At 41.2% G+C, this 21,602-nt stretch overlaps 1 protein-coding gene across 1 annotated transcript; it reads right to left on the bottom strand.

Moving 5' to 3' along the window:
- Window positions 1-984: 984 nt before the first annotated feature.
- PSMC1 (proteasome 26S subunit, ATPase 1) lies at window positions 985-20,624 on the bottom strand. The gene is made up of 11 exons (XM_084632431.1): window positions 20,474-20,624; window positions 18,357-18,410; window positions 17,107-17,203; window positions 14,054-14,178; window positions 13,130-13,315; window positions 11,645-11,773; window positions 10,718-10,814; window positions 9,286-9,475; window positions 7,209-7,360; window positions 3,095-3,249; window positions 985-1,257 (listed from the first exon to the last, which is right to left on the bottom strand). The coding sequence occupies exons 1-11, from the start codon at window positions 20,474-20,476 to the stop codon at window positions 1,123-1,125; spliced, it is 1,323 nt and encodes a 440-aa protein (XP_084488557.1). The 5' UTR covers window positions 20,477-20,624; the 3' UTR covers window positions 985-1,122.
- Between the last annotated feature and the right edge of the window lie 978 nt (window positions 20,625-21,602).

The following is a 21,602-nucleotide window of genomic DNA, read 5'->3' as shown; positions in this document are numbered from 1 at the left end:
TACTTTTGGGAAAAATATATGCAGAATTTAGTATACTAAAATGCTTATGGAATGTAGCAATATCCAGATAATCAGGATATTATAAATATTGCATTGCACTCAGGTTGAGTAGAACAATTTGAAGTAAGTGATGAGAGATTCTTTGTGACCAAAACAAAGTGGAAATAAAACAGTAATCTAAGCAGTTTTCTTTGTTTGTTCTCATAGGGGTGGGAGATTACCAACTTGTTCAAAGCACTCACATGGCAAAACTTCAGAAGTCACAACTGTTCAGCAGATGTCAGGATTTATAAAATGTAGTCATCTTAAAGGCAGAATCTTCTATATATGCTGAAATCCATAAGTCTTGACTTTACAAGATCTCAAACTGAAAATACACCACTTGGATGTCTGGGAAAGCAACAGTTATGTTGTTGTAGCCTGAGTCAGCTCAGTAACACCAGCTTTTGAAACATAAGAGTGTTACTAATAGACTAATTTTATGAATGTGACCTTTTCAAAAGGCTGTTTTAACTGACATAACCTAGAGACTTTTTCCTAAGGTGTCCTTAATGAAAAGTTTGTCAGTTGTGATTCTAATAAACAGTGTCAGATAATAAGATAAGAGTTCATTTAAAAAAAAAGATTGAACTAACCATTTCTATAACTTCCTGGCTACTATTTATATTGAAATACCTAGTCCAGTAAGGATGGTAAACTAGATTTACTACAAGATTAATACAAAGTATAGGAGATTTATTTAGGATGTACAGACAGAGGTACTATGAATTGGATTTGCCAGTTATAGAGTACAAGAGAAATTTTATAATAAGTTGCTCTCAGTAGTTTTATACGAGATTGAAGGTCTTATTTTCTGAAGCAAGTCATGAAGCCAGTAGCTCGATGAAAAAGTTCAAACCACTAATAGGTAACTAGGCAATTTAATACACATTTGAAGTGCTGACAAAGACATTCAATTAAAAAAAAATCATTCTGAAACAAATGTTTTATTTAGAAATAAGTATTTTATTGACTTACAACTAAACACAGTCCACCCATCATGCTTGGAGAGGCCTTTGAAACATGTGTTGCCATTTCATGTATTTTGGAAGTGAGAAGAGTCCCTGTGTGGACATAGTTAATCTAAAGATAAAGCCCCTCTGGGGTGCCTTCTTGTTTCTTATAGAGAACATTCTCTTTTGATTTTTTGAAGTCTTCATTAGTTACTTTCATTCTGCGTTCTCTCAAAGCCATCAAACCAGCTTCTGTGCAAATTGCCTACCCAAAAGAAAAGCTGATAGTAATTGCTAGTTATAGACAACTAATTCAAACCACACATGCATTACTGTGACACACAGTTTTCAAATATAATTTTCTAGATGCTAGTGCAAAGAGTAGCAAAACCATGCTAATCACTACTTTCTATATTAAGTTATGAAGCTAATAAGACTGGAAATCAAGTTCTTTCTACACCTGTATTGAACAAATAGTTCTGTTTCCAATCCAAGCAGTGCTTGCATGCCAACAGGAAATCAACCTTTACAATATAACACTTTTTCCAAGGAACAGCTAACATTTGCACAATCCATAACTGTACCTCTTTGATCTTCAACAATCTAGTAAATTGAGGCTGCCAGTGTGTGATCACTTTTCAGCTAAGTGGAATTTTAAGATGGGGCTCTAGAGGTGAAATTGCAAGGAGCCAGAACTCCTAGTCTCAAGTCTGCTAGTGACCTGCTGTATGGCTTTAGACTAGACAAGTTACATTATTTCCATCTAAAATTTTTCTCATCTACAACTTGGTGACAGTACCCTGTAGCTTCACAGAGCCTGTAATGGGGACTTGCTTCAAAAGCTTTGGATGAGAGCTGCATTGTAGCTAAGGCCTACTAGCCAAGACAGTGCCTCCTCCAGATAGGGCAAGAAATATTGGGTTAGATTCACAGAGGAACTTTGTAATCATGCCTAACTTTTAGGCACCTAAAAAAAATCACTGGGATTCGCAAAGCCAGAGTTAAGCTCCCTATACAACGAATGGGGATTCACAAAAGGCAGCATACCACCCGCCTTAGCATCTCCCATTGGCTATGTACTAAGCTTCCCTACCCTCATGGAGTTCAGTGCCTCCAATGATTTTGCAAGAGGAGGCACTCCATGAAAACTTTCAGCCCAGTGGTTAGGGTACTTACCCATAATGTGAGACACACTGCTTCCAGTTCCCCCCTCTGCCTGAGGGGGAAGAGGAGAGCTGAAGAGTGCCCTAACCACTGAGCTACAAGAAGTCTGATGTGGGGCGCTCTCCTTTTGAAGTTGTTCCACTGTGGATAAATTATCTAAAAATAATCAGTGAAGGAAGGGGACTGGTCCAATGACTCATTTATCTATACTGGAACAGCTTCAATGGGCTTCTTCTGTGTCGCCTCACATCAAAATATCCTTTGGGCTAAAAGTTATGAGGGATGGTCGCCCAGCAAGCTGTGTGAGAGCTTGCCTAAGGCGACCCAACCCAGTTCATCTATTTCCCCACCGTTAATACATCCCACCGGGGATGAGGCTGCACTGTGCATATGCACAGACAGAAACCCAGGCACCGATAGGTGCAGCAGCAACTGCGCAGGGGTTTTGTGAATCCAGTAGGGTCTGATCCTGGGATTTAGGGAACTAAGTCCCTTTGTGAATCTAGCCCCTTAGACTTTAATTTCTACTCAACCACTGCTAACACTTGCATTTTCAGCATTTAGAAAAACATGCTGCTCGGCCATTAGAAATGGTGTGGCAAGTAGAGTTTTGGTACCCACCTACACAAAATGAAGAGGTTTTTATGGCACTAGGGCAGGGTGCAAAAATGTATGGAGGGCTGGGTAGGGAAGACTGTGCCTCCCCAAACAGCCTGGCTCCTACCCCCCGTCTGACCCCCTCAGAACTCCTGACCAATCGAACGCCCCCATTCCCCGTGCCCTGACAGCCCCCGCAGGACTTCCACACCTATCCATCCCAACTGCCCTCCGCCCCATCCAACCACTCCCTGTCCCCTGGAACTCCCTGCCCCTTATGCAACCCCCCCTGCTCCCTGCCCCCTTACTGTACTGCTCTGAGCAGCATTCATGCACCTTACCTTAATATCTGCGCCAGACAGATCATCTTTAGCCATAATGAGCTCATCTAAAGTAACATCATCTGCCAAAGTCATCCTGCTTGTGTGGATCTGAAAGATGCGCTTCTTGGTCTTTTCATCTGGTAAGGGGAACTCAATTTTCCTATCAATACGCCCTGTGTGTAGGAAAGACATTTAAGTGATTCTGGATTGAAAGCAGTGGAGTTTGAAGTGCTCTGTCCCTTGAAGTAGTACAGAATGAGCTGTCACTGTTTCCACAACCATATTCTGGAAGAAAAACTGAGGTCAGAAGGTAGGTGAGGCTCCATGCTCATGAGAATATGAGCAAGCTGTGACCATTTGATTAATGTTTATGCAGTGCTGCACTGTAGGGTCTGTGTGCAAGACAAAATAGACAGTCACTGCCCCAGAATGTTTAAATGACAGAGAACTATTACTAAATAATCATATTTAAATAGAGGAACATAAGAATTGACAAACTGGATCAGAGGAAAGTCCATCTAGTCCATTATCTTGTCTCAAATAGTGAACAGCTTCAGTGGAAAGTGTAAGAACCTCACAGTAGGCAAATGTGGGGAAGTTTCCTTCTTACTTCCCGAATCTCTTGTTGGCTGCTTTTACAACTTTACAATATATTATCTGTGCCCAGCTCAAGTTCTGTTGCTGCTCAGCTTTTACATCAGATTTTTAATATTATTTTTCAAGACAAGAAACCCAAATAAGGACTGAATCCTATAGATCTTTAAAAAGAAACATCATCATCCAGCCCAATCTTCTCCATTCCCTATTATTAAATTCTAACCAAACAGGACACTCCTGCATCATACCCTGAAGGTTGCCACGTCCTCGCAAAGGAAGGAAAGCAAATTCAATAAGTAAAAACTTGTCACAGAGAACATCCTGGCACTCACCCTTTCCTATTGAAAACAGGCACCTGTTAACATGAGTGAGGCTTAAAGCTTTTAAATGCTTAGACTTTTATTTTTCAGACTGTGGAGCTCCTTTGTATACAAGTATTCTAGTAACCTTAAAGTTCACTAACTTTATCTGTGAATTAAATACAAGTTATCAAAAACAAATCACTACACATTGTGTTTGCACTGAATTAAGTGCTTGGATAGTTTTACCTTTATTATAAAGCAGCATACTCCAGAGCAGACAGAATGGTAGGTGCCAGGTTTATACTCAGAGAAAAAAATAAAATCAGCCCAGAAATTATGGTACTAGTATTTAATACTGGTGTTCTATTTTTCAATAGCTGAATGGAAAATGTGCTTCTGGACTAAGAGGAAGGATAGCGATTAGGACAGACATCCCTACCAAGGGCATCCTGCATGAACGTGGGCTAGATTTACAAAGGAATTTAGGTGTGGTTAGGTGAAGCATCATCACACCTACCTTTTCAGCACCTAGAAAATCACTGGGATTCTCAAAGTCTGAGATAGGTGCCTTAGAAGGGGATTCACAAAAGCCAGCATGCTAGGCTGCTCCTCATCAATGGGTAATGCCAAGGCAAGTGGTACGTCCTCATCCCCACCCCTCTCAGAGTTCTGCACCTAAGTCTGGGCTGCAGGGAGGCACCTCCCACTGCTTGAGACTCTCAGTGCAAATCTTCTCTTAGCAGTGGGTGCCTATGCCATTTTGCAAAGAGGTGGGGGTGCCAGGACCTCTCTTATAACTTTTAGACCAGGGGTTAGGGTACTCACATGGGATGTGGAAGATCCCTGGTTCAAGTCCCCACTTTGCCTGAGGGGAAGAAAGGATTCAAACAGGGATCTGCCACCTCTCAGGTGAGTGCCCAACCATTGGACTATGAGATAATCTAATGCGGGCCTCCCTTATTCTCTCCTACTGAAGCTGTTGCACTGTGGATAAATAATTTTTTAAAAAGTCATTGGAGCAGGGGGGACTGTATCCTGGGTCTCCCATGGCCCAAATGAGTGCCCTAAGCACCACACCAGAGAGTCATTCTTATGCTTGCTCGCTCCAGCTTAGTGATACTCATTTATTCATGGTGGAACAACCTCAACAGGTGAGACTGAGGGAGCCGCAGAGACTATTCCATAACCTAGTGGTAGCAGAGCCCTGTTTGAATCCCTTCACACTTATGTGGAGGTGCAACTTGAACTTGGGGGCGAGGGGGTCTCCTGAATGAGAAGCCTAGCCCCTGGGCTAAAAGGGAGGTCTTCCCCGCCCCAGCAATTTCCTAGTATTTTGGGTGAGCTCACCTATGGGACCCTGATCTGGTAGGTGAGCTCTGAGCCGCTCACTAAATCAGGCCCCACAGGCGAGTAAGGCGGAGGAACACCTTTCTTCCTCTATTTTATACATTGTTCTGGGGGCTTAGGCATCTGGATGTCTAGAGGAAGGCTGCTGCATTGCACAGGAGTACACGCAGAAATATAGGCATGTAGGGAACTTTTACTGTGAAAACTTAGGTGCCTACAGCATTTTGGGGCAGCTGAGCAGGGCTTTTGTTAATCCCACTGTGACCTGATTTGTGGATTTAGGTACCTGAAGTGGAAGTTAAGCACCTAAGTCCTTTTGTGAATCTAGCCCTTAGTCATTCTGCCTCAGCTCCCCATCTGTGAAACAGGGATATCACTTCTCTACCTCACAGGGGTGTTTTAAGGATAAATACATTAACAAATGATGAGATACTCAGGTAAAGGTGGACATATAAAATACCTAAGCAACAGCATGATACATGTTCATGTTTGTCAGCAAGTTAAGGAAGTATGGGCTGGATGAATGCACTATAAGGTGGGTAGAAAGCTGGCTAGATTGTCGGGCTCAACGGGTAGTGATCAATGGCTCCATGTCTAGTTGGCAGCCGGTATCAAGTGGAGTGCCCCAAGGGTCGGTCCTGGGGCCGGTTTTATTCAATATCTTCATAAATGATCTGGAGGATGGTGTGGATTGCACTCTCAGCAAATTTGCGGATGATACTAAACTGGGAGGAGTGGTAGATACGCTGGAGGGGAGGGATAGGATACAGAAGGACCTAGACCAATTGGAAGATTGGGCCAAAAGGAATCTGATGAGGTTCAATAAGGATAAGTGCAGGGTCCTGCACTTAGGACGGAAGAACCCAATGCACAGCTACAGACTAGGGACCGAATGGCTAGGCAGCAGTTCTGCGGAAAAGGACCTAGGGGTGACAGTGGACGAGAAGCTGGATATGAGTCAGCAGTGTGCCCTTGTTGCCAAGAAGGCCAATGGCATTTTGGGATGTATAAGTAGGGGCATAGCGAGCAGATCGAGGGACGTGATCGTTCCCCTCTATTCGACATTGGTGAGGCCTCATCTGGAGTACTGTGTCCAGTTTTGGGGCCCACACTTCAAGAAGGATGTGGATAAATTGGAGAGAGTCCAGCGAAGGGCAACAAAAATGATTAGGGGACTGGAACACATGAGTTATGAGGAGAGGCTGAGGGAGCTGGGATTGTTTAGCCTGCAGAAGAGAAGAATGAGGGGGGATTTGATAGCTGCTTTCAACTACCTGAAAGGGGGTTCCAAAGAGGATGGCTCTAGACTGTTCTCAATGGTAGCAGATGACAGAACGAGGAGTAATGGTCTCAAGTTGCAGTGGGGGAGGTTTAGATTGGATATTAGGAAAAACTTTTTCACTAAGAGGGTGGTGAAACACTGGAATGCGTTACCTAGGGAGGTGGTAGAATCTCCTTCCTTAGAGGTTTTTAAGGTCAGGCTTGACAAAGCCCTGGCTGGGATTATTTAACTGGGAATTGGTCCTGCTTTGAGCAGGGGGTTGGACTAGATGACCTTCTGGGGTCCCTTCCAACCCTGATATTCTATGATTCTATGATTCTATGTAAAATAATTTTCATATTCTTCCTTGGGAGTAACTATACATAATGCAATTTCTCCTGTAACTGAAAGCTATCCTTTTTCTCCATGCACATACATCATGATTCATATTTTACATCCTGTTCCGGAGGACTGACTTTTTCTACTCCTAAATCAATATTTCTTCTAAGCCATAAAATGATTATGGAGAGTCTCAAACAACGTTCTACAAAGAAAGGCAGAAATGAAATTCAGTACCTGGTACAAGAAGCTTTTTGGAGAAAATGCATAATAAAAAGTCTCTTACCTGGCCTGATTAAGGCTGGATCCAGTGTTTCTATTCTGTTTGTGGCCATGATAACTTTCACATCCCCACGGGAATCAAACCCATCTAACTGGTTCAGCAACTCCAGCATCGTACGCTGGATCTCTCTTTCACCACCAGAATTTGAGTCATATCTTTGAGGAAGGCCAAGAGAAAGAAATATAAGCAAACCAAATTAAATCCTGTACAAAAGACACTTTTCTTTACCAATAAGAAAATGATCAGCATATCAGAAATAAATGCTCTGACAAGCTACCAATGATTATAAACAGCTTTTTTCTTCAGAGCTTAAAACACCCAGATTATATAGGAATGTAAATATGCCCTAAAATACAAAAGCTTTCACAATAGCTCAGTTTATATACCACCTGGGTCCAATAAGGTAAGCAGAAGACAGAGAACAGCCTTAAAAAGGGACAACCAACTTTAAAGTCATATTTCTGATTGAAAATGTTGGATCTTCTGCAGTTACAAGTAACACTGAACTGAAAGATGAGCAAATATTATTGTATTTTTCCAGTGTTTACTTTGTGCACCAGTGTGAATAGTTAGTTCGTCCCTTAATGAAAAGGTCCTTATAAATAAGGAAGCAGAAAAATCCTCAATTTTTTAAACAGGAATTTAAAACAAATTCTAAACATACTATTTAGAAGGGTGTGTTCTCAGAAACTGATTATTTAAATTAATCCATTTCCAGTTTTTCATATATGCACAGATTTTATGGTCAGAAAATATTACAATCACCTTTGCATAGAAAAGGCCACAATTTCACATGATTCCTGCATCTAGTCCAATAATTTTGGGTTGAACCAGAGCCTACATTTATCCAACTCCCTACCCCCCCCCCTTTTTTTTTTAAAAAATCTAAGAACTAACATGACATTTACAAACAATCATTCTGCTGGTATATAATGCCCCTTTCCCTTACCCATTTTTCAGTCTTGTCTATTTACACTATAAGCTTTTCAGGGCAGAGACTGGGACTAGCACAAAGGGGCCTGATGCTTGATTGGTCCCTAGGCAGTACCATAATAAAAAATTAGAACATACAGTTTAGAAACACATCCAATCTTGATGTAAAGACGCAGAGTGATGAATTCCTCGGTAAGCTATTCCAATGATTAATTACCCTCAATGTTAAAAATGTGTGTCTCTTCCAACTGGACCTTTGCTGACTTTAGCTTCCAGCTGCTAGGACTTGACAGCATCCCTCTAACAAGCTCTTTGCCTGTGCTGATTCAAGTCAGACCCGCAGCATGTTTTACTGCAACAGTTTTGCGGTTTTTTTAAAAACTGAAGTATGAAAATGGCACCTCCAGACATCCCAAAATGTGCAAATATATACTGCTATTTCCAACACTTTGATTTTTAGGGTGATAATGGGCTGCTTTAAGGACACCTTAAGCTGTGAAGTGCGTCAGTCCCAATTAAACCTTGCTGCATCTTTAAAACAGCACAGCCTGGATGCAAGCTGACATTAGTTCAGTGTGACATAATGGCTTAATCACATGGATCAAATTAACTTCTGCTGTGGACAGTTTAACAATTAAAAATGCTATAAAAGTTATGGAAAGTTATTGAGCATGGATTTTTACCATGATACACCCAAACAATTAATTTTAAACTTTCCGACAGTCCTGCATACCTACATAGCAGAATGTATAGACGAGCATCTACAGATATATATAAAATAATAACACAATAGAAAAATAATTTAAAGTAATCAAATGTCATACTCAGCTTATTTGTTACACAAGCCATCTCTTTCTGCCTAAAGCAATCCATCATTACTGTAGCTATAGCAGCTAACTTTTGGCATAACTTTTTACAAAAAATGTTTTGAGATAAATCTTGAGTTTTGTAGTAACTGCTTCAAATTTTACTAGTCAACAAATGGAAGTGTTGTTTACATTAAAAATCATCTAATCTATCAAAATGGCAATGATGAAAGGAAAAATTCAACACAAACTCACACAAAAGGAAATGTTTCAGATAACTTCCCTATTGTTCTTGACAAAATTATTATATTCAGTGTGGAAGCTTAAATGTAATACACTACCTTTTTGTACCAATGGCATCTATTTCATCAATAAAGACGATTGACGGAGCATGCTCCTCAGCTACACGGAACAATTCACGCACAAGTTTTGGACCATCACCTAGGTACTTCTGTATAAGCTCGGAGCCAACAACTCTCAGAAAGGTTGCTGAGGTCTGGTTTGCCACTGCCTTGGCTAGTAAGGTTTTACCTATTATCAGTTGTAAAGAAAGACTGCAGTAAGTTTGCAGTAACAATTATTAACTTTAAGAAAAAATACTCATGAAATACAGAACAGTGCTGATATACTAAGTCTAATTATATTAAAATTACAACAACTCCTAAGACATTGCAACGCTGAGCATCACAGCGCTGAACTTTTAGGTACCTAGAAAAATCATGAAACAACACTGCAATGCACAATGATTGAGTTAGGCACACAGGCTTCCTATACAATGAATGGGGAGGGTTAGGTGCCTTAGAACGTGATCCACAAAAGCCAACATACTAGGCAGCTCCTCACCTAAGCCAAACAATGATGGGCGGATCCTGGAGACAGGCACCTACCTCTGCTTAGTGATCCATGAAAGAAGACCTGCCTCTTTGAGTCAAATGGCTTAGGTGCTTAAGGCATTTCTTGCAGAACATGCAGGTGCAAAGTTACCATACCCTGAGCCTCCCACATCCCAGATGAGTGTTGTAACCACTGCAATGCAGAGTCAGTGACTATTTAAGTATTTATTAACAGTGGATCAGTCGTTGGGCCAGCGAGAAACAGACTGAGAATGACCCTGTAACCCCAGGGTTAAGGCATCCATCTGGGAGATGGGAGACCCAGGGTCCAGTCCCCATGCTCCAATGACTCAAGTATTTCTTCACAGTGGAACAGCTTCAACCAGAGAAACTGAGGAAGCCCCACTTCAGAATATCCCATAGCTCAGTGATTGGAGCACTCTTCTGAGAGGTGGGAGACCCCTGTTCAAATCCTTTCTTCAGCAGAGGGGGGAATTGAACCTGGGTCTCTGACACCCCAAGAAAGTGCTCTAACCACTGGGCTAAAGTTATAAGGTGGGAACCACTTCCTCCTCCGGGAAGACTCCGAACATGCCTGCCAGAATGGGCTAGCTACACATGTGACTTAGGCAGATGAACACCTATCTTCTCCCAGTTTGTGAACTGCTCTAGGGCTTATGTGGGAGATAAGCTTCAGAACGCCTACAGGGAGGCAGTAGTGTGCATGCCCAGAGGAAAAAAACTCAAGCGCTGAGGGAACTTTTACCTTGAAAACTCAGGCCCTAACCTCATCCAGCAGCTATGGGGTGTGGCAAGAGCTTTGTGAATTGCAGTGGAGCCAGAATTGGGACTTAGGTGCTTAAGTACCTTTGTGGATCTGCACCGAATACCTTAAATGGGATTAACTGAGCATACTTAAAGTTACTGTTATGTAGGATACCTGTGCCAGGTGGGCCATACAGAATTACTCCTTTGGGTGGCTTTATACCCATCTCTTCATAATACTCAGGATGGGTGAGAGGAAGCTCCACAGACTCCTATAGCATAAGAACAAGAATTAAAGCATTTTACAAATATTAACTACACCTCTACCCCAATATAACGCTGTCCTCGGGAGCCAAAAGAAAAATCTTACTGCGTTATAGGTGAAACCACATTATATCGAACTTGCTTTGATCCACCGGAGCGCGCAGCCCCGGCCCCCCGGAGCACTGCTTTACCGCGTTATATCCAAATTTGTGTTATATTGGGTAGCGCTATATCGGGGTAGAGGTGTAATTAATCCGCACAACAGTCACATGAAGTAATTGAGTATTACTGTCCCCATTTTAGGAATGAAAACATTAAGGCTGAATGGATGTCCAGCCAAAGGCAACATAGCAAGTAAATATCAGAGCTTAATTTAGAATTCAGGAATTCTTGGCTCCTAATCCTGTGTGCAGAGCACTAGAGGATGCCTCTATAATCTGAGGATTATTCAACAAGAGAAATCTGGTTTCCTCAATGTGTTAATTACCAATTATTAAGGCCAACATTTTCACTAGTGTTTTGGGTGCCCATCTTGAGTCACCCTTAAAAGGTACCTATTTCAGAGGGTAGGAACTCAGAACTTTCTAAAAATCGCGTCTCTTTAAAGTGAGGCAAAATAGGACTCTCAAAATAACCAGTCACTTTTGATCTAATTGTAAAAAACTGCTAAGGCTGAGGATTATAAATGTACAAAATCCCAGAAAACTCAGTGCTGTCTGGGTTCCACAGCAATTGTGACAATTCATGCACAAGTTTTGGATCATCATCTAGGTAACTTCCTGATAAAAAGAAAACTTTTAAGTATCTGTTAATTAGATAAATTACTAAATATGAATACCTTAATTTCTTGAATCTGGTTGTCAAGGCCACCAATATCAGCGTAAGTCTCCTGAGGGGCCTTCTCCACTTTCATCACTGTAACTAAAGGATCTGTGTCATCCATCAGGACTCCTATCACAGCATGAACCTAGTCCAAGTGGTATACCAATACCAAACATAAGTAAAATAGCATGCAGTTTACTGAAGAATGATCCTAAAGATAAAACACAAAGCTACACAGGAATCCAAGATTAAATGTATACACATTCACACAGCAACATGAAACACACAAAGCACTTATCAGGGTGGATAAAAATCAATGATTTTTTTTAATTTAAATCAGATTTTTTTGATAAAATGCTTCCTTTGAGGAAAAAAAGATAGTTTTAATTAAGATACATTATAGCTCAAAGATATCATCATGGAATAGGGATTATAAATTCTAATTCTATAGTATGAGACAATATATTTATGTAATGTTTAAGAAGAGTTCTGTAAATGAGTTCCAATAGTTCATGGATTAAGGACCCAATTTTATGGGGTTCCAGAGGCTTCTGTACAGCTTATTTAGGTTAATCTCTCTATCTACCCAATGGGACTTAGTGCTCAGTCTAGAAGATATCACCAGAGATGCTTAGTTTCGCAGTTCTCAAACTGCGGATTTGTGTCTCCAGAGGTAACATGCTTGTTAACAGCAAACATGATTTTAAATAAAAATTAAAAAAAATAAAATAAATAGAGGTGAGAAACCTCAACTCTACTGTCCCTCTGCAAATTTTTGTACACAGAGTCAATCCCTTACCTCTCTCTAAAAGTGCAAAGTTTCAAAAAGTTCAATGAATAGAAGATTGTTGGGGACAGAATAGATCTGGACCCGGAGAAGAAGTCTGGAGAGAAATGTGAGCAGCAAGGGACATATGCTTGTTTTGTTAAATTATAATATGTTTGCTGTTGAAGAAAAAAAATCCAGAATACTTAACGTTGTTGTTTTAGTTAAATAAAACAATTTAAATGTCTGTCTGGTAACGTTCTCCTCCTAATACAGCATGGCAAGAAAATCCTCGAAATATTAATGATTAACCTGGTGAATTGGAGATAGTTCACCTCCCAATTACTTCATAAATATCTGCTTCAATTACCTTTGGTAAATGAAATACCTAAACAATCATTCTTTTTCTGATATAGCTGTAAAACTAATCTGAAAAGTTTTCAAAATAAATCACTGTTTAAAAAAGCAGAGTGTGTACCTTCTAAAAATGAAACCTACATCCATCTTTGAGTTGTGAAGAATATGTTACGGTTATAACAACAAACAAGAATGCACTTTTATGTAGAAAGCCATGATTAAATCAAGTCTTCCTGACTAGTGATTTAAATCAAATCTACCCTGGCACTTATCCTTGGAGCTATGGTACCCTTGTAACAGATTCCAAAAACAAAGGCTAGTTCAGAGGGATACTGGAACTTGCACACCACTCCATCTTCATATTGTGAGACAACTTACCTTATGATTGAGCAAAACGGAGCAGCCTGGTTCTAGAAGATCTTTGTCCACAAAAGACAGAATACTGACATAGTGCTCAGATCCCACTGATGTAGACACTATAGCGTGATTATCATCAATAATCTCCTCCAGGGTACCAACAGACATTGGGGTTCCTCTCAGGTCATCCACCTTTGATCTCTCTTCCTGCAAAAAACAAACAAGCAATAGTAAAGAATTAAACACACACAAAAAATTAGCTTCTGCAAAACATGTATTGTACTGCTTTAAACATATATACTAAAGTAAGAACTACTGCCTGCATGAGGGAAAAATGGAAATTCATTACCCAGTTTTTTTGGGAACTATTTGAAGAAAAAGGTTCTTTCTACTTCTTGTGATGCGGTACAGATCCCATGGTCCCTGAAAATGTAGCTTCCACAGCAGAGAAGGATAGGAGCTCTCTTTTTGGAGCAGCTAAGAAGCTAAACCACTTGTTTAATCTCATGTTGCTTTATGCCTCTGTAGCTTATCCTATAAGAATGTGTACATGTCTAACGCATTCCTTCCCTTCTCTGCTGGCTGGCCACCTTGGGGAGTTCCACCTTCAGAGACCCACTAACCAAAAACACGTGCCCTACCTACAATAAACTGTACCAAAACTCAAACCATTAGTCTAGTCCCTAATATTTCTGAAAGTAAACTCCTCCATCCTCTGCTCTTCAACTAGGGAGCCGCTCAGTAAGGAGACTGTACCTTCTATGCTTTATTAAATACAATTAAAATAAATATTAAATATTTAGTCTGTTTTTTATAAATTTCAGTCACTTTATTTCCAAGTCTTGTGCATCAACTAGTTTATATTGTTTAAAATTTTACTTTGAAAGATCTAGGTTAGTAGTATTTCTGTTTTAATAAGAGTGTAATAATTTCCTCAAGACTTACCTCTTGCTTTTCTTCCAAAGGTTTCATCTGTTCCTGATTTCTGATAAATTCTTCCTCCATAAGTAGGTAATCTTTAATTCTCTCTAATTTCAACAATTTGAGTCTGCATTGTGTGTGAGGTGTCACTGTAATGAAAGAAGTAGAATCACTGTATATCTGACTCCCATTGAGATATGGTATAAGCTATTCAGTAATTCACTGCTAGAAACTGTTGGCCTAATCCTTATTAACAGGCCAGTCTGAATCATTACCCAAAGGCCTGTGAACTAAGAAATCCACCAGCAAATCTTTTCAAAATAGTAGTTACTTAAATGAAAGTTTCTAACCAGATTTTCTCCCAAATGTCATAATTACCTTCCACCACAACAGTCTCTGGGGTGATGGCTTTAGGTGTGTGTTTCTATAGATCTACCCAACCACTACCAGGGTTTTCAATGGCACATCAGTGGACGAGTCAATACTTCCAGAATCTAACAGGTAAGGTAAGAGTGTATCAAGCATAGGTAGGCACTGCAGACTAAGAACATGCTCTGGCAGCCATAGCCACTACTGTGCTAATATCTCACCACAAAAAGGCTCCAGTGGCCTAGAACATGAATGTAATTTCCCAAGGGGTTTCCAGCCATCAGGCAACATAGTAAAGCAATACTTTACACCACTTTAAAGACAGTGGAGCACAAGAACAGTCATACAGGGTCAGACCAATGGTCCATCTAGCCCAGTATCCTGTCCTCTGACAGTGGCCAATGCTAGGCGCTTCAAAGGGAATGAACAGAACAGGCAATCATCGAGAGATCCATGCCCTACTGTCTACTCCCAGCTCCTGGAGGTTGCGTCCCTGACCATCTTGGCTAGTAGATTCCATGAACTTATTTCTTTTTTAAACCCTGTTATAGTTTTGACCTTCACAACCTCCCCTGTCAATGTGTTCCACAGGTTGACTTTGTGTTGTGTGAAGCATTAGCTCCTTTTGTTTGTGTTAAACCTGCTGCCTATTAATTTCATTGGGTGATAGCTGGTTCTTATGTTATATGAAGGAGTATGTAACACTTCCTTATTCACTTTCTCTACACCACTCACAATTTTACAGACCTTTATCATACCCCACTTAGTCATCTCTTTTCCAAGCTGAAAAGTCCCAGTCTTTTTAATCTCTTCTCATATAGAAGCTGTTTCATACCCCTAATCATTTCTGTTGCCCTTCTCTGTACCTTTTCCAATTTTAATATATCTTTTTTGAGATGGGGCAACCAGAACTGCATGCAGTATTTAAGGTGTGAGCGTACCATGGATTTATATAGTGTCATGATGATATTTTCTGTCTTCTTATCTATCCCTTTCTTAATGGTTCCTAACACTGATAGCTTTTTTGACTGCTGTTGCATATTGAGCAGAAGAGAAAAAGGAGAAAAATTCACAGAAGAATCACTAAGTCACCCCCGATCAAAAAACAGTGTTAAAAATAAATTAACCACAGTAAAGAAAAGATCACTTCAAGCTAACAAAGCAACTGGCTATGAGCCAGTCAAAAAGTACAGCCTTGAAACAGAGCAAGTTCAGTAGATCAGCTGCAATACATCTTAAACGCCACAAACCCTAGAAGATCCAATTCTAGAGAGTTTAATGTTTTTCTCCTTCTCCCTCTTTTACTAAAAGTCATCTGGAATAGCATTACTGAATGAGCAATTTCACCACTGTTTATAAACAAATCAGGAACCACAGTTTCCTTTTTCCCTTGTCTTGCCTCAGTATTCAGGCAAGTATTCAGTCCGGATTCTGAATGCTCCTTCCAGACCCCCAGTGCTTCACCCTGATAGAGAACTTCAAAGGAAACAAAAATGCCAGCCACAATCTCACAGCAAAAGGCTCAGTTCTGGAGAATTTCACAGGTCTTCCTTGAACTGGTGCTATATCCACACCTGTGCAAAGCACAGTATACACATGAGTTATAGAAGTAAAGCACAGTTTGTACCAGTGCAGCTTATTCCAGCTACAACAAATTGTGTGGAATCAGAGTAAATCCTGTTTGCTCTAGGGCTTGCACCAGCATGCTACACCAATGGTTGAAAACTTAGTACAGAAAAGGCCATAGATACAAACCAAATTCACATGTCCTATTCACAGCTAAAGCTTCACAGAATAAGTGCCAAAACAAGAGTTCTCCCCCTTGACAACCTTCCAAATCCAGAAAGGGCCTCTGGAAAAAACAGCCTCCAGAACCACCTCATTCCACTTCCCGATTTCATTTAGTTTCATTCTGCAAGTTTCATTTGGGGATGGCGGGAGAATTACAACAGCAGCAAACACACTCACATAACAGAGCAAATATAATTGCAAAAATATAATTGTTAAGGACTGTGAGCAAGCACCTTCACCACAACATTCCATAATTTAATACTGTATGTCTTGTTAGTTCATCTGTTCAGATCCTCTGCAACAGTTAAAAAAACTGCTATACTACTGTCCATTTGTCTGCCATTTATCTGTGTCACTGTCCAACTACTGGACAGAATATGAAACCCACTCAAACATATGTGTGCTTTTTACAGAGAATAAATCCTACTGGTCCTGCACAAGGTCAATGTTTCACAGTTTACTGATAATTCAGGTGAATACAAAATTTACTTTTGTTATTTACACAGACAGAAGAGACTCTCAACATCACTTCTCCCAGCTCCTAAATGCATGAGAGAGTCAGGCACTCTTTTGCTTACTCCAATGCTACTCTAGCTAAAAATTATCTTCCCCACTTCTGATCTCATTTCAGAAATTTTCTTTTGGGTGCCCTATACAGTGGTCTTCAGAAAAAATTAAGAATTATTGAGATTATCTCTAATAACTTTAACCAAGCAATAGGGAAATTATTTCTAATAGAATCTTTACAGCGTTACCTTTGGTTTTACAATTTAGTCATGAGATTTAGGCTTAATCCTGCAGTAAGACCTGTGAGAGCAGACCACTATATACCCTTGTGAAGCTTGCTGCATGATCAGAACCCTAGATCCCACAATATAAGAGCCTTGTGAGATTGTAGGAGAAATAAACATACTTACCCAATGGAAGTTTGCTGGCTGCATCTGGTCCCTTTGTTTTCTTCTTCTTTTTCCCCACTCTAGTTGGAACTGGAGGTTCATATTTCTTCTTCTTATCCTTTTAAACCAAGACAGACAAGCACAAAACAAATATCAGAAAGCTACCACAAGAACGAGCCACAGAAATCCACCATAGTTCCAAGCTGAAAAAACTCAATTTGAAAGTGAACTACAATGCAAAAATATATTGGGTTTGTGCCCTTTACTCCTCCTTTATGATGTATAACATATAAAGAGGGAGGCTTTAAAAAAACAACAACTTTTTTTCCTGCTTACTTTATACATTAGATATATCAGGTCTTGAGTTGCCTCTTTCTGATGAAGGACTTTGCTAATTTTTGGAGAACTAGGAATCTGATGTCCCAGGAGGCTGAAAGCTGAGCTGTAAATCTTCTAGGCCTCTGCAAATGAGGCTTAAGGAAGAGAGGAGGTTGACTCTCAAGCCTCGTCTACACTAGAGAATCACACTACAGCTCTCTGCACCGGTGTGAGTGTAAGTTGCAGCAAGGCAAAGTGTTTACACTAACCATCCTATTTCACAGTGCACAGCTTCCACACACAGAACAGAACACCTTGCTCTGTTGCAGCAGCACAGCACTACTTATCCCAGTGTTATTTTACATCATAAAGGAGCAGTCAGGTTTTGCAATTGGTTTACTTTGCAGTTTAGTCTACATCCAAATATATTAAACTCAGTTGTTAATTTGTATATTTATAAGTTTGCCTGCATAAACAGAATTCTAACTCAGAAGAACTCATTTTTCTTCCTAAGCCACAAGAAAAAAGAACTATATTAATTGGATTTTTAAAAATGCACTTGCACCCATGATCCTAACGTATGTACACAAGTGCTGACTCAGTACTCACAAATGAGGTATCTGCCTGCAGATTTTGGAAAGTCAACTCCTTTGTGACCAAAAGCTATTTTTATTTCACTGCTTGTAAATAAGATATTACTGCCATGTAATATTTAGTGCCTCTCAAACAGCTTACAGAACAAGCCATTTTCTGAGTAAACCATGTGAGTTCTTCTAGAACATGCATATGAAAGTGATATTTGGGGAGGCTAGGAAATTTAAGCAAAGGGCAAATATTAGGCAGTTTTGAGTACAAGGCACAAAAGATTATTTAAAAACCCATTGCTGAAAACTTTGGAAGTAGTCATGCAGTTCACCCTATTAAAAAAGGGCAATTGATGTTTCATTATTTACCTTGTCATCCTTCTTGCCACCCCCAGGACCATGTCCACCACTTTGACTTTGACCCTAAAGGAAAACAAAGATGACACCCAAATGAAAGCAAGCAAACTATTTGTATCTGGAATACTAAGAATCTTGAAAGACTCAGACTCTTGTAAAAAGAATATGTAACTAGATGCATCTTAATAACGTTAAACAAACTGCTGGTAAATCCTAGAATAAATCAATCTTCTCAAGCAGGAGAGTTAGTGAAGGAATTTGAAGAGTGGAGTAATATGGATTGACCAAAGGGCAGGGAAGATTACTTCAACAGCTATGTTTTGGACTGATACAGCATTGCACTAGCTTGGTGCATAATGGTTATATCTCCTTCCTTTGAAGCATAAGGTATTGGCCACAGCTGAACTAGATATGCCAGGAAGATGGTAATCCCTATTTCCAACGCCTGTCAACTACAGACTTGTTAGTCAATAATACAACTAATCACATAAAGCTAGTGTACTCAACTGTACTAAATCAAGGATTGGTATTAAAGCTATTGAAAAGAATGTACTATCAATAAGGTTAAGATTTTGTCACTGGTATTTTTGGTAAAACTCAGGTAGAGGTCACCAGTTTCTGTGACTTTTTTTTTTTTAATTGCCTGTGACCTTCCCTGACTTTTACTAAAAAATAATAGTAACAAAATGGGGCTGACTGGGGGAGGACTGAAGCCCAAGCTGGGGGGGGGGGGGGCATGATAGCCCGAGACCCACTGCTAAAGGGGGGGGATCTAGCACCTGCTGCTCATGGCAGCTGGGAGCGGCTCAGTGCTGTCGGGCTCCACAGCGGCTAACAGCTCCAGCCCGCTATCCTGGGGTTGGAAAACATCACGGAGGTCTCTGAAAGTCACAGAATCCATGACATAATCTTACCCTTCACCAGCAGACATGGATGTTCATTGAGCAAACTGTGTTATTAAATCCACAGGTTTTTATATGACTTTTCACATTTTTAGTGAATCAGTCTATAAAATAGGTTTGCTTCTGTTAATCAGTTAAGGCAATGAAACAATAAAGTTGTGTATTTTAATTGTATATTGTATGCTTAATACACTGTTGTCAGCTCTTGGGATTTTAGGTGTCTTTCTTGAAGCACCAGCTACTAGAGTCATGTAATAATATGAATAGGAGTACTTGTGGCACCTTAGTCTCTAAGGTGCCACAAGTACTCCTTTTCTTTTTGCGGATACAGACTAACACGGCTGCTACTCTGAAACCTGTGATAATATGAGCATCTCAGCTCTCATTTTAAAAAAAAACAAAAACAAACAGGTTTCTAGGCCTTGTGGTTGTGAAAACCTGAAGATGTGACCCAAGTGTTGTCCAAAGGCTCAAACACTGAAAAGCGGATTAAAAGACCCAAACTTGTATTTTAAAAAATCTCAAGAATTTTAAGGTCCTTGTGGTTTTTAAACACTTTGTGTTGGCAATATGCTACACAGCACCTCACAATGTGAGCATTTTGAGATCTACTGATGAAAAATGTTATGTCAAAATTAGATATTTTTGTGATTTAAACACAAGATTAACAAACCAATTGTGGGTGTGGGAAAGGGGACAGGACCCGGCACCAACCCGTTTGTTTTTTCTCCGTTTTGCTGAATGCCAGGCAGGCCGGCCTACAGAAGAGGAATGTTTTCAGTCTCCTCATGGGGTAGCGGGTAAGCAGGGAGACTGCCAACATGGGTGGCAGCTTTGCCCTTCCCACCCTCCCCTGTTTCGCCTGTGCCTTGTAGCAGCGGGGATCTGCTCCCTTCGGTGGCCTGCAGGGCAGGACGAGGGTCTGTGCCTGAGGGGGACCGGCCCCTCCTGGACAGAGCTCTGGGGAGAGGATGTTACGGCTTCGAAATAAATTGCCTCCCGAAATCGGAAAATAACCCCCCTCACGCCCCGCCGACTCCTGCCCCGCTCCCCTCGCTCCAGGGCCGGCGGGGCAGGGGCCTCAGAGGGGGATGGGCGATGACTCCGCATAAGCCGGGCCGGCGGGGGAAGGGGCCCAGCCTCCCTCCACACCCCCCCGTCCCTCGGGCTCCTGGCTGCAGCCCCCTGGTTACCAGTGGCGGAGAAACGGGCCCGGTGCTCACTCACCATCCTGCACCCACCAACGGAAGCGCCGCGGCGTACGGGACCCGAGAGGGGACAGACGGAGAGGCGAAGGCAGAGGCGGGGCCGCTACGGAGCCCAGGACGGGCCAAGCGCGGTCGCCGAAGGCGGGGGGACGGGGCGTGACGAACAAGAAGCCTCTGCCCAACCCTGGGGACGGGTCGGGGCAGCGCGAGGGGTCACGTGACGCGAGTCGGGCGGCTGTTAATGGCGCGCCGGGAGGGGCCGCGGGGGCTGCTCTGAGCTCGTGGGGCGCGCGCGGCAGGTTCGCGGAGCTGGCGCTGAGTCAGTGGGCGGCCGCTCTGAGGCCAGTGCCCATGGCAGAGCCGTCCCTGCTGTCACATGGGGACTTTTCCTGCAGCTGCTTCTTGGCTGAGTTAAACTCCCTGTGGTTTCCTGAAGGGATGTTCCTGACCTCGCTGGGTCCCTTTGCATTAAGCCTGCTTTCAGTGGCATTTCACACTTCCACCCAGTTTACTGTCATCTTTGGATTTCACTGACATCCATAGAATTAAAAATCAATGATTCCCACTCTGAAGGTGCTCCTTGTCTTGTCTCACACACACCGGAGTCTAAGAAACATGTTGAACCAACCTAAAAAAAGACAGGTTTCAGAGTGGTAGCCCTGTTAGTCTGTATCAGCAAAAAGAAGGAGGAGTACAGTGGGTTTTAGCCCTCCAAAGCTTATGCTCAAATAAATTTGTTAGTCTCCAAGGTGCCACAAGTACTCCTTTTCTTTTTTTAAAAAAAAAGACAGCAATTCTTGATATGATTAAATATTGTAATAATATACCCCACTCTCTTCTAGGAAACTAGGCAGAAACTAAAGTTTAACCAACTATTCTAAAAAACCTTTATAGAACCTTTATCTCATCTCTAAGTATCTCAGATCATTCAGTGCTGGGAAGACCACATTTTTACTCCTGCTGGAATTCTGCAACAGTACTACGGCTCCAAATGCAACAGTGTCAAATGGATGGATCTTGTCTCTTTCTTACAACAGCAGTAGACAAGGAAAGCTGTAGAGGGCTCTGTATAATTAAAGTTCAGCATGATACTAAAAAAAGAACAGGAGTACTTGTGGCACCTTAGAGACTAACAAATTTATCTGAGC

The sequence above is a fragment of the Lepidochelys olivacea genome (genome assembly GCF_965140295.1).
Source record: "Lepidochelys olivacea isolate rLepOli2 genome assembly, chromosome: 6".
Lineage (NCBI taxonomy): Eukaryota > Metazoa > Chordata > Testudines > Cheloniidae > Lepidochelys > Lepidochelys olivacea.
This window is presented reverse-complemented; position numbering and strand designations above follow the sequence as displayed.